The 19,011-nt window shown below is 37.8% G+C and overlaps 1 protein-coding gene across 1 annotated transcript in view; it reads left to right on the top strand.

The window, feature by feature from the left end:
- Positions 1 to 19,011, top strand: part of LOC126260454 (dynein axonemal heavy chain 6) — a 1,163,459-nt gene that overhangs the window by 156,597 nt on the left and 987,851 nt on the right. Inside the window, exon 8 of the mRNA XM_049957783.1 lies at positions 18,184 to 18,364. Within this exon, the coding sequence (XP_049813740.1) occupies positions 18,184 to 18,364 (181 nt within the window). The remainder of the gene's footprint in view (positions 1 to 18,183; positions 18,365 to 19,011) is intronic.

The following is a 19,011-nucleotide window of genomic DNA, read 5'->3' as shown; positions in this document are numbered from 1 at the left end:
CATCACTTCAGCACCAGGACACATTGTACTCTCCTGCAGCCAACAGCCGGCCGGTGTGGCCGTGCGGTTCTAGGCGCTTCAGTCTGGAACCGCGTGACCGCTATGGTCGCAGGTTCGAATAGTGCCTCGGGCATGGATGTGTGTGATGTCCTTAGGTTAGTTAGGTTTAAGTAGTTCTAAGTTCTAGGGGACTGATGACCACAGATGTTAAGTCCCATAGTGCTCAGAGCCATTTTTTGCAGCCAACATTTACCTTGAGGCTCTTGACATATACACAAAAGTAGTAGGCCTATCTCTGTGTACTTCTTTTCTGTGACACTGATTATGACAAAACAAACAATTTTCAAATTAGAACAGTAAATACACATGCATACTTTCTCCACTGGCTGGCATTTTACCCATTTTGGTTGTAAGGAGTAGAATTTTGTGAGACCAGTTTTTAAATTCAGGTTCTCCTTTTTCATTAGGAGATATGCTTGTCATATTGATCTTGTCATATATCTTTTCGTTTTTAGCTTTTCACAATTTTCACTTACAGAGATAACATCAGCCTGGTTAGGAATTTGCCTGCTGCATTCTTGGTCATCACTTAGGTAATATTCCAGAGCAACAGTAAGCATATCATCTTGCAACGGATATTCACAGTAAGAATCTGTGCATGCCCAAATGCCATTCTCATTCTTTATTTTATGAGCTTTTGAAATCAAATAATATAAGGAAGGGGGCATGTATTTCAGGTACTGCTGCTTTGAATAGCTATCTGGTATCAGTGTCAGTAACTGTATCTTCTCAGTATATGTGGCTGCTGAGATAGCAGTATTTAGGCTTTGAAACCACACATCACATTTTGTGCACAGGTCACTATCTACAGGTTCTGCACCAAGTGTGTCTACATTATACACTTCACAAAGTTTTGATGTTGCTTATGTAAAACTTTTTGCAATTTCTTCCACTTTTCTTTTAACATACTGTTTTCTTCTTGTGCTTCTTACCTCTTCTGGATGTTTAAGGGGGGATATAGTAGGGGCTACATCAGAAATGCATTAATAACTTCACGCCCAGGAATATAAACATCTGCACTGTCTTCTTCAGTTTCACATTTGGGTGATGGTGATCATTCAGGTGAGGTGTCACTAAATTTTTTCTTGTAGTGAGTGTAGCAATTCCTGCAGAATGGATGTGATGCTACTACCATTACTTGAGGACAAAGATATTTCTGCAATACATCTGACAGATTTCTAACAACTGTGAAGTGTTTCTCACTTTTCTTAAACACCACCTCCTCATGTCTTTTTTGATAGTCCACATACCTTGCTCTTTTCACTACTGTATCTCCTCACTGAAATTGAACAAAAAGTTCAAACCAAACATGAAACTCAATGCAGAATGGTTTATGTGCAAGTTCTCACTTGTTTGTTGTAAACAGAAGAGCACTGGAAACAGTGTTGCCAACATGCATATTTTACACTAGAAATTCAGTGATATGCAGAATTTTGAAAAATTTTTAACAGTTTACACAGAAAAATATTGCCCACTGTGTTTGCACTAATGCTAGCATATTAACCAAACAATATTTTGTGTAATTCTCAAAAGTTTTTGGCTGGGTTTTTTGAGTAAATAATTCATAAAAACTCATAAAAATGCAATTTTTTACATTTTTAGTAGTAAATGTTTACATAATACAGATAGCTGGAGCAGAAAAGATACAGTTTATAATTACATCAGTAGTATCTTGTAACATGATAGAAAAGATAGTGTTCTGTGGCATTCCAAATCAGAAAAAAATTTTAAGTGAAAAAATTGATTTAAATTTCGTATTTTCATCTTAAATTTGTAAGTTAAAGAAAGCCTATAAGTGTGCAGGTGTCAACAAATTTCAGCACACTAAGAGGGAGCTTTAACACAAAACATCTGCCAGATCCAAGTACTTTTGGTTTATTAGTCTTTTTTGTTGTTGTTGTTTGTTACTGTTTTAAGAGTTATTTACAAAATATAAATTTTTCAAAGGGCTGTAGCATTTACAGAAATTAAGACAAAACGAAAATATTTTATTTCTTAACACTTATGATGTAGAGGTCTAAGATATATTTTTTCCAGATAAATTCATATCCATGACTTGACATGACCTGTATAATTTGAGATGAAATCACTCTGTTGTGTTATTTCAGTTTCACATAAGCAAATTAGCAACATTTTACTCACCCATAAAGCTCTTTTAATATGAGTGACATGCCCTTGCCGTGGTAGGGAAAAGAAAGGAACCAGTAGAAAAATGTCCTTGTTGGAGCACAAAAAAGGCAAATATGTTCCTGTGACTGAAAGATGGGGGGGGGGGGGGGGGATGACAGTTAGAGAGACACAAATAGATAATGACTGTGAGTTGGGCTGAATGAGTGAGTGAGAATTTCCAAAGGAGTGGATGTTTAAGAGTGACTTACAGTGATGGACTAATTGGTGTGAGCTAATTACAGTTAGGGGAGATTGTGGGACTGATAGGTGTGTTTCATGGTAAAAAGAACATGAATGAGTTCACATTGAAAAATTTTTGGAAAATTTTTAGTTGCTGAGAAAGGTAGAGTGTGGTAGTGGGCATCCCACTTTCCAGTCAGAATCTTTTGAACAGGAGCATAATTGCCTTTTTTGTGCTTCAATATGAGCATTTTTCTGCTGATTTAGAAATGACTGAAAAATAGAATCATGGCAGCAAATTTATGATACTGGAAATATACCTGATAAATTTAAAGTCTTTATAGACGCTACTAAATATCATTTTGATGTACCATTTTCACTTAAAACTATGAGGCCAAAAATAACTCACGCAAACAACTGGATCACTATGGGTATTAGAAAATCAGGTGCTCTGAAGTGGTCCCTTTGCAGAATTACTAAGATGTGTCCCACAACACATGAATTTGATAGGTACAGAATAGCCCCACTTTTACATTCCCGGAATTAATGTTTTCCTGCCGTTTACAAAAATTTTTTCCATTCCTGTCAAATTTCCTATGTCCACAATGTTAATCTGCATCTGATTCTGTGTCAACATATTTATAATTTTTCCATGGTTTATGCATTATGAAAAAGTGTTCATGGAGAAAAAACGATGCTGACATGATGTTGGCTGTCTGATAGTGATTACAAATATTACGTGGTTAAATTACTTGACACCAGGGCACTCTACTCAGTGGATCTGAACTGGTGTACATGTTGTATTTGGAACAATTTGTGATGTATCTCCTGCCACTGCCAAGCTCTACTTAGCGTGGTGGCTGATGGGAGTAACTAGGTTAATTCAAATAAAGATATCGTTACCAGTCACAACCATTTCCAAACTGTCTCTACCGTCAAAATGCAGTTCTGTAATTGTTGTGATCATTGTGACATCTTTGTCGAACAATATTTAGCATGTTTTGGCATTTGGCTGCTTGTAGTGCTAGTTGGCATCATCACTTTGTTTTGCTCAGATGATTTTAGTTTAAACACAGTGCCATTTGCATACTTTTTTCATGCTGAGCAAATGTGTTTCCAGAATTTATTCTCGTTGTCAAATGCAGTATTTACATATGTATTTTTTGTGATGTTATACAAACAAACAGTGTGAGTGATAGTTCGCATGTGCATGGTTTTCCACATAACTCTGGAGGCACATCACCTGATAACCTCAAAAAGACGACTACAGTGCAAGAGATGCAGAATAATGCATATTCAAACCCCACACAAAACACTTATGTACATATTTGCAGTTGACAACAATAAAAAATTCTCGAAATGTGTCATGCTAAACGTGAAAGAGTATGTAACTAGTGCGGTGTTTTAATAGCTAAATAATGAATGACAGCTGCAGGCTTTCAAAAACATCGATTATGACATATGAAATTGAGTAAAATGTTCCTACTTCCCAGACAGTTATCAGTTCCAGTTACATATGTGGTTTTCATTAGGTAATAAACCTTTATTAAGTAATAAACCAGTCCCTGATGCCTGTTCTGTGCATATATCATACATAAAGTGCGAAAATGCAAGGGGGTATCCTATACGTAACTTTTATAGCTTAAAACATCATTTTCCACATTTTACATTTTCTTCTATTTCACACCATTTTTTGAATTCCCTTGAAAAGTGTGAAAGCAGGGTTTTGCTGTATTTTAAAAACTATAAAACAGTGTTCAGGAAACTAATAAAAATTGCCAAAATGACAGAAAAAGATTTATTTATTTGTCATTAGCTAACATAAGTTGAAATAGACAATTACATACTTAAAAGTTGATCACATTTGGTACTTTACATGTTTAACTTTACTATATATATTCAAATTCCTTAATACTATACTATACTATATACATTCAAATTCCTTAATACCATACACTAACAATTTGTCAATGTGCTTATGGAAGGTATCACATGGTAAGTCTCTCACTGGTGGTGGTAGCTTGTTATATCCATATTTGTTTAAAGCTACTTTGGACCTTACACAGTTTTGTAAAATCTACATTTAAGTTATTTCTGTATCTAGTTATTGTGAATGGATGTCTGTTCTGCAAGGTAGTGTATGTATTTAATTTTTTGTAAAGAGAAGACGTGTTTTAATGTAAAGGGAAGGTACAGTCAAGATGCTGAGGTCTTTAAAACGCTTTCTACATGATTCTTGGTTTGTAATGCCTGTAATTGCTCTTATGGATTTCTTCTGCCACATGCACACTGTCTGAGCACCATGAGAGTTGCCCCATAGTTTTATTGCATACTGGAGGTGACACTGAAAGAAGGCAAAGTAAGAAGTTAAAAGCTGTTGTTTCCTAACTAATGTTTTTAATTTCTTTAACAAGGAGACTAGTCTCGACAGTTTGGTATATAACTGTTCGGTATGGCAGTTCCAAGTCAGTTTAGGATTCAGGTGGATTCCAAGAAGCCTTATTGAGTCAGATTCATTTACTTTTTCGTTAAGCTTGTGCAGCTAGAAAAACATAGTCTCAGTTTAGGATTAGTATGTTACTGTGGAACCATATGGCAGCCTTTTCAAAACTAGCTTTTGATTTTTGTTTCACCTCCTCCAATTTGTGGGCCACAGTAATCAGGGTAGTGTCATCAGCAGAAAAAGACAGATACATAACGTACACACCTATTAAAATGAAAGCTTTTTGGGTGTTGTAAAGCAATAAACAGAAAGTAACAAAACTCAAATTAATGATATACAGTTAAATGAAAATTCACAAACTACCGTCAGACCAAAGGATGTAGCTAATGTATTCAGCAGTTATTACGTGAATGTAGCAGAAAAGCTTATTGTGCAAACAGTTACCCATAAACACCCCACACGAATGATATAAAAAATCTATAGATAACACATTATTTTGCATGCTAACTAATATACAAGAAGTACAGCAGGAAATCAAGGAATAGATAACATACCACATTTTGTTATAAAAAAAAGTATAGATGTAACCTCTGAACCATTGAGCTGTCTTGTAAGCCTGTCCTCAACATGTTTAAAGATTGCTACAGTGGTACTACTACACAAAAAATGTTTTTTTGTGTAAAAGACTGTCTAATTTCATTAATAAATATAACATACTAATAGAATCACAACATGGTTTTAGAAAAAAGAACTCAACCAAAAGAAATGCTGCAGGCCCTAGGTAGGAAGGAACATACACTGAGCATATTTTTAGATTTATCAGAAGCATTTTATACGATCACTCATAATAAATTACATGGTAGGATTCAGAATTTGGATGTTAGGGGAGCAGCACATATCTCAATTAAATCATACATCCATGAAAGAAAATAACTAAAGGAGAAAGCACATGAAGTAAATGGGGCAGTCAGGACCCACCAGTTGGATTTCTTAGTGGTTAAACATGGAGTGCTGCAAGGTTCCAGTTTGGGTCCAATACTGTACTTACTATATATAAAAGATCTACATGTAAACAGTACTAATAGTAAACAATATCAATTTTCAGATGACATCAACACCTTAATTACAGAAAGAACCAAAGAAACCTTTGAAAATGACATCAAGGCCATCACAAAGAACATCTAGGAGTACTTTGGTGCAAACAAAGAAGACTGTTTTGCAATTGACATATTCACCATGCAGAATAGGATACCAGCTAATGCATGTACTGTAATAAATGGACAAACAGTCAGAAATCAGAGAGTACAAAATTTCTTGGAATATGATACAGCAAAACATGAAATGGGACGCACATGTAGTCTATATAAACAGTAAACAGAGCAAAACATGTTTTGTGATATATCATATAATAATATATTATATGATATATCATATAATAATCTCAGGACCATACATTTTGCTTATGTTCACTCAGTGTTGAAATATGATGTATAATTCTGGGGAAATTATGGAGCAAATTTGAGATCATTTAAATTATGGAAAAAGATTATTAGACTAATGGAAGGGATAGACCAGAGATGATCAAGCAAGCCACTACTTAAGAAAAATAAAATGCTACTGCTTCCATGTCTTTTTGTTCTAGAAAAAATAATTGTTGTAAAAGAAAAATTAAACAGTAGCAGTCCATGCATCACCTGTAATGAATCTGTACACAGCTACCGTACAAGACAAATGAATGATGTACTTGTACAGTACAATTACAGAAAGGCATACTCAATCCCAGCATAAACTGTATAATGCACTAATAAAATCCAAAAAAATAATAATGGGCAAGAACAATTTCAGACCAGCAGTGAAGGATTACTTGGTAAAGCATTGCTTCCATATAGTAAGGGAGTATCTAGAAAAACAGAACTGGAGCACCAACGAAGATTGGTTCTGTAAAGTGTATAGAATAATAAAATATTGAAGAATATTACCTTTTGCTAAACTGATATATGTAAAGATTTCAAGAAATGTGTATAGCAATTAAGGAATGGTCCAATATCTCTTATACGCTGTACAGTCCTAGATTAACAGGACCAATAAAGTAAGTACTGAATTACTACATGTCAATGTTTCCACACTACTATCGAGCATAATATAACACAATGATAACAACTGTAGGTGAATGTCAAAGTATTTTATATACTTTATCGTACCACTCATTACTGTGACCATTTTAGGCATGTATGGGAACATGTTGATGCAATACGAGCAATTGTCTGTCATTCTGCACTATAGCCACAAGTTGGTGATGAAAATTTGTACTGCTTACGGAGAGCATCTGCACATCTTCCATGACTGGTTCAGTTGTTTCTCAGAAGAGACCAAATCACCCAAGGCTGGTTGAATCCAGGGGTTTCTTGTCAATGGAGGGTAGTTTCAGGGTATGTGGATGACAATTTTGTTGCCAACAGTGTGTACATTCATCAGCATAATGGAATTCATTTTCAGGAAGAATCCTGGATGCGATAAAAGAGGAAAGTCTTGATCTTAATGTTTTTTATTCCACAGGCAATATGTCATTCAGTATTGGAAGGTGAGGGTTATCAACAATCTTCTGGTATTCACAGAGTATCAAACTCCTCCCTCTGATATCAGGAGGTGGAATATGTCTCAAGATGGATAACCTGCATGTGGGATTAGATTGTATTGGTCCACTAACAATGCACATGGATCCATACAGTTGTACATTTTTCATTTTTATGTATTGACTATTAAGCCAGATGGTTCCTCAGTATTCTGTTGTTAAGTATACCAATCAGAGTGCTGATACATGAATAGTGTCTACTGACATTCCCCAACTTGTGCCACAGAGCTTATGGAGATGGTGATGGGATTGAAACAGTGTATGGTGAAATAAAAGAAACTGTAAAGGTAAGACAGAGATTTCAAAACCAGATTTTGAGCTGTAAGACATTTACAGGGGTAGATGTCGACTCTGACCATAATTTATTGGTTATGAACTGCATACTAAAACTGGAGAAATTACATAATGGTAGGAAATTAAGGAGAAGGTACCTGAATAAATTGAAAGAACCAGAGGATTTCAAAAGGCTCATTAGGAACTGCCTTACTGAAACAGGAGAAAATACAGTAGTGGATGAATTAGTAACTTTGAGAGATGAGGTAGTGAAGACAGCGGAGGATCAAATAGATGAAAAAGATGAGACACAATAGAAATTCTTTGATAACACATGAAATATTGAATTTCATCCACAAAAAGGAGAAAATAATAATAATGGAGAAAAAGAGGAAAGGGATTGACAGGAAAAACAAAATGGCAAAGGAGAAATGGCTAGAGGAAAACTGCAGGGCTGTAGAAGAATACGTAACTGTAAGAAATGTAGAGTTCCGGAGAAAAGGTAAGTATCTCTATGAATAACAGAATATCAGATGCAAGCCAGTACTATCTAAAGAAGGAAAGCCTGAAAGGTTTAATGAGATATAACAGAGCTATGGAAGGAAAACAAACATGAAGAGAGTATTATAGATAGGGAATATGAAGTAGAGTAAGATGAGTGAGAGATATGATGACGTAAGAAGAATCTGGCAAAACTGGGAAAGAACTAAGTTGATACAAGGAACTGGAAAATTTGTTGTTGCCTCAGAATTATATAAGTCCTTGATAAAACATGCCATGTAAAACCTATTCCATCCGGTACACAAGATATACAAGACAAGTCAAATGTAGAAATACATGAGGAAATACTGACCCTACGGCTTATCTTACAAGATAGGTTGAAGAAGAGCGAACCTATGTTTATAGTATTTCAGGATCTTAAAAAAGCTTGTGGAAGTGTTGACTGAAATATACTTTTTGACATTCTGAATGTGGCAGGGATAAAATACATGGAGCAAGAGATTATCTACAGAAACCAAATGCAAGTAAAATAGTCGGAGGATATTAAGGTATAATATGAATACTAACATATGAAGAACAAGGGAGATGGACTATAGTCTAATTAAATCAGGCAACACTGAGGGAAAATGGATTAAGAAAGGAGACACTAAATGTAAATGATGAATTTTGCCATTTGGCAACTGAATAACTGATTGTGTCCAAAGAAGAGAGAATATAAAATTGAGACTAACAACCACAAGGAAAGGATTTCTGAAAAAGAATAAATTGTTCCCACAGAACCTAAATTACAGCGTTGAGGCAGTTTATTCTGGAGGTAATTGTCTAAAGTCTGGTGTCATATGGATGCGAAGCATGGATGTTAAACAGTTCAGACAAGATTTGAACAGAAGCTTTTGAGATGGTGCTGCAGAAGAATGCTCAAGATTAGATGGTTAGATCAAATAACAAATGACGAGATACTGAATCAAATTGTGGAAAAAAAAAAGATGGCACAACTTGACTAAAACAATGGTTCAGTTGGTAGTAGGCAACCTGAGATATCATGGAATCTTCTATTTTGTAATGGAAGAAAATGTGTGATAAAAATCGTAGAGCGAGATTAGCATTTAGATTTTCATCAAACCAGCCTTAGACCATATTATTTGGGTTCTTTAACTGTCATAGAATCCTCCAAAAAGTCTTTATTTGGTCACAGCCTTGACATAACTTCCTGGTAAAGCACACTTCACTGTTAACATTTTTTTTTTAAATTCTAACTTCCTAATATTACAACATACATTTTAAAAATCATTTTATTCAGGCACCGGGGATGCATCAAAACTAGCAAGGAAAATTTCATCACATTTTAAGTGCAGCTAAGGAATGAATAATAGTAGGAACAACACAATACTAAATCATTCTGTTATCAAAAAAGAATTATTTAATAAATGTAATACTTAAATCCCACCCAACTTTCAGCAAGTCCTATGTGAGTTCTTCCATTGAGTGATTGTATGTAGCATCCAGAATAAGCTGTAACTATTTTTTTTTAATTTTGTTGCTGCCTGTTATTCCTTTCTCTTTTTTGTTGTTTAAATGGCACCACTTAACTGTTAATTACAGTAAAAATTATGTGAGTACTGGATTAAAACTTACGTCTACAAAAAACTAAATGAGTTCCACTATTAGCCTCTGTATTACTCTTATCAGTAAAGATACTGGTACCTGCCGCAGCTAAGCTCCTTCCAAGGCAGTTATTGACAAATAAAATTGTTATGTGTTTTCCTAAAATATTCTACCCTACTTGAATGCTCTCAAGTGCTGATTTTCTGCTCTTTGAGTTCTGTGATGCATAATGACAATTATTGTCACACAAGAAGAGGCCACTGGTATTACTTCATGTTTGCCGTCTCTTACTACCAAGAAGCTATTCTCTTTATCCCCCAAAATTCAATCGTCAATACCATGCTCTCTGGATATCACAATTTTTACTAACATTTCTATATTTTAATTTTGTGCTGTTTTATAAACCACATTTTTTCATTTAACCCTTTCAATTTATTTGTTTTTAGTTACCACATATTTATAACTTTAAAGCATTTAGTACTAGAGATGTGAGAAAGAGGGATGCTATCTATCAACAAAAGATGTTGCACTAATTTTCCTGCTAGTTCCAGTGCTACCAAGCTTTTATGCTACAGATTTTATTTTGTCCAGTGTCCTCCAGTCCATACTTACTATACTTGCAGTGTTTTATTGTGCTGTCTCCTGATTTGTGTTTCATGAGAGCCAGCAATTCTCAAAGAATGAGTTTACATTTAATGATGAAACATGATCTCAAAGTACATAGTGACAATCTTTGGCCTCATCTTTATTTCCAATCATTTTCACAACAGGTAGGTCTCTCTAATCCTACTGTCTTAGTGACCTTCACTTTCTTTCTGATAATCCCCAGCCCATCCCTCTATTGCCCATAAAGAAAGAAATAATAATTTTGAAAGCTAGGTATGTGCTTTTCACTTTTGAATGTGTGTAGCAGCCACTGGAATGTCAGCTCCTGAAGGTAATTATAAGGTGACCATTCTGTGTCCTTGTAAATTTGTGGTTTTCTCAAGTGAATTTTCCTTTTCATGTCATTTTTACACGCACGAACACGTGCACACACACACACACACACACACACACACACACAGTAACAATTACATGGTAGTAATGGAAATTATATTATTTCTTTGGATCTTTGCAGACTTCAACAAAAAGACATACTGATTTTGTTAACCTTCATGGCATCATGAGGAAAGACCACAGCTGTTATTAAGAAATATGTTTTTGACCTTCAGTGTTTTTCGAGTGACTCAGATTGCTAGTTAGCATGTACACGAGATGCTAATGCTATCACATTGGAACAATATCTTTAAATAAATATGAGCTTTATGAATGAAGGAACATCTGAAAACTAGAATTTTTTTCATTATGTTCAGGAAAAAGTCCAAAATTGCTAAAATGGGAAGGAAAACAGCTGGGAGAAATATGCTTCTTTAGGTGATAAGAAGACACTATTGTGATAAAGATAGTTGGTACTCACCATATACCAGAGATGATGAGTTGCAGATAGCCACAACAAAAAGACTGTCAAACAAGTAAACTTTTGGCTCAAAATGCCTTCATTAGAATTAGAGAACATAGCCACCACACACACTGATGCCATCACAGTTCACACACACACACACACACACACACACACACACACACACACACTCAACTACAGACCCTGGCTGCTGAGGCCAGACCTGAAGCAGCAGTACATGATGGGAGAAGCAATCTGGATGGTGGGGGTAAGGAAGAGGCTGGGGCGAGACTGGGGGGGTGAGAAGGGGGGGTGAGAGATAGCAGGGTAGGGGTGGAGGGGTGGGGGTGGGGTATACATAGTGCTGTCGTGGGAGCATACAGGGACAAGATGGAGAGAGGGTAGACAGCTAGCTGCATTCAGGAGGTTATATGGAGAGCAAGTTTGTGTGTGTGTGTGTGGGGGGGGGGGGGGGGGGACAGGTTTATGGAATAGAGGGCTGTGTAGTGCTGTGCTGGAATGGGAACAGAGAATGGAATAAGTGCATAGAGGACAATGACTAATGAAGGTTGAGGCTCAGAGGGCTGGGATGTATGCAGGATATATTGCAGAGAGAATCCCCATCGCCACATGTGTGATTTAGTAAGGCTGTGAAGCAGTCACCGAAATGAAGAGTGTTGTTTTGGGCAGCGTGATCAGAAATTGGGTGCTCCAGCTGTTTCTTGGCCACAGTTTTTTGGTGGCCATTCATGTGGACAGACAACTTGTTGGTTGTCCTTTTCACATAGAATGCAACCTAGTGGTTGCAGCTTAACGTGGAGATCACATGACTGGCTTCACCAGTAATCCTCCATTTGATGGGGTAGTTGATGCTTGTGACTAGACTGGTGTAGGTGATGGGAGGAGGATGTATGAGACAGGTCATGTGTCTAGGTCTGTTACAGGGATATGGGCCATGAGGCAAGGGGTTGAGAGGAGGGTTGTGTAAGGCTGGATGAGGATATTGTATAGGTTGAGTGGGCAATAGAATACCACTGTGGGAATGGTGGAAAGGGTAGTGGGTAGGATGATTATCATTTCGGGGCACGACGGGTGGTAGTCAAAACTCTTAACGGAGAATGTGATTCAGTTGCTCCACTCCTGGGTGGTAGTGAGTCACAAGTGTACTGCTCCTTTGTGGCCAGATGGTGGGGACCTTGGGAGATGTGGATGAGTGGAAAGATAAAGCATGGCAATTTGACTTTTGTACAAGGTTTGGAGGGTAATTATAGTCTGTATAGTCCTTTGTGAGACACTTGATATATTTCGAGATGGACTGCTCATGACTACAGATGTGACGACCATGGGCAGCTAGGCTGTTTGGAAGGGACTTCCTGGTATGGAATTGGTGGCAGTTGTTAAAGTGAAGCTATTGTTTGTGGTTGGTACATATGATATGGGCAGAGTTACTGATGTAGCCATCTTTGATGTGGAGGTCAACATTGAGGAATGTGGCTTTTTGGATTGAGATGGGTCAGGTGAAGCAAATGGGGGAGAAGGTATTGAGGTTGTGGATGGATGTGGATAGGGTGTCCTCAGCCTTGATACAGATCAGGAATGTGTCATCATGAATCTGAACCAGGTGAAGGGTTTGGGAATGTGGGTGATTAGAAAGGATTCCTCTATGTTGCCCATGAACAGGTTGGCATAGGATGGTGCCACAATGGCTGCCCATGACCATATCCAGGATTTGTTTGTAGGTGATACCTTCAAGGGAGAAGTATTTGTGGGTGACAATATAGCTGGTTGTGGCAACTGAAAAGGATGTTGTAGGTTTGGAATCCATCAGGCGTTGGGGAAGGTAACGTTCAGTATTGGGAAGCCCATGAGCATTAGGGATGTTAGAGTAAAGGGAAGTGGCACCGGTAGTGATGAGCAGGGCACCATGTGGTAAAGGAACAGGAACTGTGGAGATTCAATGGAGAAAATGCTTGATATCTTTTATATAGAAGGTGGTTGCAGATAATAGGCTGAAAGGTGTTTATGTATAAGAGCAGAGATTTTCTTAGTGAGGGTGCAGTAACAGGCCACAATGGGGTGTTCTGGGTGGTTGGGTCTTTGGACTTTAGGGAGCATGTAGAAGGTAGGAGCTTGGGAGCTGTAGGGGTGAGGAGAGAGATGGACTCTGGGTGGAGGTTCTGGAAGTGGGCCTAAGTATTTACTGATGGAATGGAGATTCTGCCGGATTTCTGGAATGTGGTCACTGTGGCAGTGTTTGTAGGTGGATGAATCTGACAGCTGGCCGAGTCCTTCATCCAGGTAATCCTTGCAGTATAAAACAACAGTAGTAGAGCCTTTGTCAGCAGATTATAAGCTTGGGATCTTTTTTAAGGTGAAGGATTGTGGCTCTTTCAGTAGATGTAAGGTTAGTATGCATGTTGAGAGATTTGGAGAATGATGGTGAGGCAAGATTTGAGGTTAAGAAATTCTGGAAAGTTAGCTGGGGGTGATTTTGGGATAGTGGGGGTGGATCATGACTGGATGGAGAAGTGAACTGAGTCTGTCGGGGTTCAGCAATGGTCTTTGGTTGAGTCTGATTGGTGGCAAAAAAGTTTTCTTTTTAGGGACTAGAAGAAAGAGAGGAGGCCTTTAACAAGTCCTGCATGGTTGAATTTGGGAGTGGGGCAAAAAGAGAGGCCTTTCAAAAGGACTGATACTCCTGCACAGCTAAGGCTTTTGCAGAAAAGGTTCATGGCATTTTTTTGGGTCTGTTTAGGTTCTGGATTCTGTATTGTAGCGGGAGTAAGATTTTGAGGGAAGGGTAAATGGAGTAGGTCTCCAAGGCAGGGATGGTCAGCTATGAGGGGATTTGGGGCAGGTTTGGAAGTTTTTGTGGATATGGTGGACAGTGGTAGTCCAAAGCGGGAGTTGAGAATGTACAGGGTGGAGAGTTTTTTGAGGTGGTGTTGAGCTTGCTGCTCTAATTCCTGGAAGACAAGAGTTTCAGTGTCTAATATGAGACTCAGGAATTTAGGATTACATAGCAGAAGAACTTTATGGACGGGGAGGACATATTTCAAGGAGGTTTGGGCCTGATTGACATGACTTTGCAGTACCATGTTGGTGAGGGTTAAGGTCTGGTGGAATCTAAATGAATGGAGTGATTTTGGAATGAGGGCTCTCAGTTGGAGATAGGTAATTTAATTGTAAGGCCATTATGGGGGATTCTGTGAGCCAAGCAACGATGCAGGAACAGTATGTGGGACTAGGCTCTGGCTAGGGATAAGGAAACCTTTCTCTATCGATGCAGATGGAAGCAGCAAGGATCCATGCGAACGATAAAAATGCATATAAATACTTTTTTATCCTCCATGATGGATCCTTGCCTGCTGGCCACAGTGGTCTTGCGGTTCTAGGCGCTCAGTCCGGAACCGCGCGACTGCTACAGTCGCAGGTTCGAATCCTGCCTCAGGCATGGATGTATGTGATGTCCTTAGGTTAGTTAGGTTTAACCAGTTGTAAGTTCTAGGGGACTAATGACCTCAGAAGTTGAGTCCCATAGTGCTCAGAGCCATTTGAACCATTTTTTGATCCCTGCCTGTTTCCATCTGTGTCAATACAGAAAAATTTCCTTATCCTTAGCCAGAACCCAGTCCCACATTATGTTCATACATTACTACTCATGAAATTCTCCCATATGCCCTTACCATCAGATTACCCATCTAAAACTGCAATCCCTCATTTCATGATAATATCCATTTGTTCAGATTCCATCATTCCTTAACCCTCAGCAACATAGTCCTGCAAAACCATGCCAATCAGGCTTAAACCTCTTTGTAATACCTGTTCCCCATCTGTAATATTCTCCTGCTCCAGAATCGCAAATTCCTGGTACTCATATCACACATTGAACCTCTTTCCCTCTTGTAACTAGAGCAGGATGCACAGTTCACCTCAAAAAACTCTAAACCATGTTTATTTCCTACGCTGCCTTCAACTACCATTATCCATAATGTCTACAACAACCTCCAAACCTCTCCGACATCTCCTCATAGCTGACAAACCCTGCCTCGCAGACCTACTACGTTTACCTCGCCCTCAAAACCTCCCACCACCATACAGAATTCACAACCTAAACAGACATGAAACACACTCATGGACCTTTCCTCATAAAGCCTGAGCCCCACAGAAGTATCAGTCCCTTCCAAGGGCCTCACATTTTGCCCCTCTCCCAAGTTCAGTTGTGCAGAGCTTGTTAAAGACTTTCACTCCTTCTCCAAGTCCCTACAGTGGTAACAGTTTTTTGCCAGCAACCACAGCAATTAGACTCACCCAAAGACCAATGTTGAATCCTGGCTGACTCAGTTTACTCCTCCAAATTACCCTCTGTTAACTTTCCAGAATTTATTAACCTCGTGCCATGCCTCACCATCATTATGCAAATCCCTCAACAAGCAAACTAACCAGACTTCCATAAGAGAACCACAATCCACCACCTAAAAACTGATCTCGACCTTATAATCCTATTGACTGACAAAGGTTCCACCACTGTTGTTTTGAACTGAAAGAATTACCTGACAGCTGTGTGATTCATCCACCTACAACAGGGTGTATACACTCCGGGACAACTGGGAAATCCTTGAAAAACCCGGGAATTTTTTCATTCGGGAGAAAACTGGGAAAAACGCAGAATTTTTAAGAATTCCAGGAATTTTTCGTTGCTTTAGTTTTCAGTTAAATTTTTGTGCTTCTTACTGGTATTAACGGATACTCTAACAAAGAATTTGGCTTTGGTGCTTTACTGAAATATAATACTACACCAATAAAACATAAACAAGGGGGAAAAAAAAAACAGATAAAACTTGAGCTGCAAAGGAAATCTGCCATTTACAGCAACAAAACACTGTGCACACACGTGCATCTTCCAACAGCAGAATGTGGCAAAGGCTGTAGGACGAAGACTATGCAATACTTCATAACAAAAAAATGCTTCCGATGGTCGTTGCGTCACAACGGTTAACATTAGGTTCATTTGAGCAGTTGCCAGCAGGCTTGTGCACACGCGCAGCTGAGTCACATAAGAGCAATACCTTCTCCTGCTTCTGGCTACTACAAGTGCGGCTGTTAGCTGTACCCAAGGTAACTAGACACGAGCTTTATCAGCAGTAGCATCAAACAGCCAGGTACTACCTGGAAACATTTTTCTAGCGCACCCAGGCTGCCAGATTTGCACATGCGCAGAGCAGTCTGAGTTGTAGTGGGATGAGGGGCAGTCTCCACATGAACCATGTTTATGTTTAGTGATTTTGTTGGTTCCTCTTGGTTTACAGCTCTCTAGAACAAAACAGGTTTCTGTAGCCAGGAGCTATAAAGAGAATTTAAATACTCATATAATTATGGAAGGCTAAAATATGTTATTAGTTTGTTTTCTGATTTTATTTTATTTCCAGGATTTTGGCAGTCAGGTATTAATTGCCTTGCAGAACAATGAAGTTATTTTTGTCAATTTGCTAAAAAAATGGCTTTAATTAATCTTTTCTGCAGAGGCAGTCAATTTATTTCAAACACTATTAACTAGTGTCAACTATTTGCAGAATTTCAAGTGCACGTTGTTATCTTTTTGGACATATGGCATTATGCCATAAATAAGAACTAAACATGAGATAATACAGTGCTGGTACTCCAAGAAAATTTGATTCCAAAAACATCATTGAAAAGTTTAATATCAGCTTGGGGCCTACTTCTTTGTCAATCTGGACATACAACTGTGCCCTTTAATTTGAATGATTCATTTCAGTATAGTTTATGAAATTCCGATGCTCTTGGAGTATCCGCTGATGTCCTGTTTCATTTATGACGTAATTTAAGATCTCTTAGTGCCATATACGTATGAACATACGGGCTATCTACGTCATTGTAGCTGTGCATGCACAGTAACGCCATTTTCTGGCACTCTCTGACAACTGCTGAAATGAATTCTGACACCACTCAAGACTGCTACTTCCAACATGGGCTGCTGCTTGCAGTCTGGCCTCGGCAGCCTGAGACTGCGGTCATGAGTGTGTGAGATACGTTTGTGTGTGTGTGTGTGTGTGTGTGTGTGTGTGTGTGTGTGTGTGTGTGTGTGTGTGTTGTGTCAAATTCTGATGAAGGCCTTTTTGGCTGAAAGCTTTCTTGTTTGACAGTCTTTGCTTTGTGTCTTCTGTGGCTCAGCATTTTTGCTCTATGGTGAGTAGCAACTATCCTTTTCATAATATTGTCATTATTCCATCCTGGATTTTCCATTGTTAGATGATAAGAAGGATATGTTAAATGTACTGTTATTTGGAAATTTTCCTCTTGTATTCAGTGTTCCACAATTGTCAGCATGTTATTGGATTCTATGATGACCAGTATGCGTCTACAGTATTTGTTCATTTTTGTCAGCTTACACCAAAAAATTGAAAGCAATGTATATCTAATAGCAAATGTTACAAATATTTTTGTTAGTTATTATGTGCATTGTTTATTTATTTTAGAGCCATTTGTTTCAAACCTTATTTTGCCATGAGTTGATATTTGATTGTATGCTTTCATGTTACATCTGAATAATATCCTGCTGTTTGTGTGTCTTTTTATCTGTGGATTGGATCAATTTTCCTCAATTCCAACATTTGTCTAAATTATTGTTTCTGATCCATCCTTTTGATATGATGCAGAAACAATCTGAAAATTCCAACTGATAAATCACCATGTTTCATAATCTTCATGATGAGGACATCAGAGATTAATTTCGGGTGGCTGTCAGTCTTGATGTAGCTGTCTGTTTGCTGAATGCAAACACTGTATATATAAAACTTAATATGTTTATATTAATTGTGAAGGAGTTTAAGTGTAATTTTTTAATGTCATTTGTTACAGTTTCATACATTTAATTGATTTAATGATGGTGGGAATGTTACATGTTCTTGTGGTGAGATCATTGCTTGACCTCGATAAAACATTACAAATGCACCTACACTTTTTGCCTAATGATGAGGCTCTGAATTCTTTGGCTACAGATGTTAACATTGCTCCTCAGAGACCCTCCAGCATCCCTCAGGTATGAAAAATAAATTATTGGGAGATATGTTCTTAGTCTCTTAAAGTATTTTAATAAATACAGTTTGTCATATCCTCATATATTGTGATCATTGTGTAATAGCAATTAATTTAATGAACACACAGCATATACTACCAAGAAAATATACTTCACAATTATTATCCTTCATATGGTGACAATTTTGATACAGGTACTTGGTTTTGTGAACTAATGTATATGGCTTATATAGACCAGCATTTAGGAGAAGAGGCAGATAAAGTCACTTTGATTTAGATTGAAAGAGACTAATACCATGGGTCTTGTAGAGATATTATGTTCTTACAGTAATGTCTTTTCTTTGCTCATAAACTATTGGTGCATGAAGCAAATGGCCATTGATCTGTCTTCAGATGTGTTTATGTGCATTTTCCGCCCTCATCCCCCCACCATCCCCAATATTAAGTGTTTCTTCTCCTGTAAGTTTCTGGTTGTTAAATTTTTATGTTGTAATGGCTTACCTCAGTCTGTTCATCAGTTGGGAAACTGTACACTTGAATTACAAGATTCTGTGGGAAAGCTTTTCACACTGTAAAAATGCTCTCTTTGTACTCAAAAAGGATATGGCAAGCTTTTTCACAGTGCATTTCCATATTTCAGTCCATTTTTCA

The sequence above is a fragment of the Schistocerca nitens genome, chromosome 5 (genome assembly GCF_023898315.1).
Source record: "Schistocerca nitens isolate TAMUIC-IGC-003100 chromosome 5, iqSchNite1.1, whole genome shotgun sequence".
Taxonomy (NCBI): domain Eukaryota; kingdom Metazoa; phylum Arthropoda; class Insecta; order Orthoptera; family Acrididae; genus Schistocerca; species Schistocerca nitens.
The sequence above is the reverse complement of the archived record's forward strand: the minus strand, read 5'-3'. Positions and strand labels throughout refer to the sequence as shown.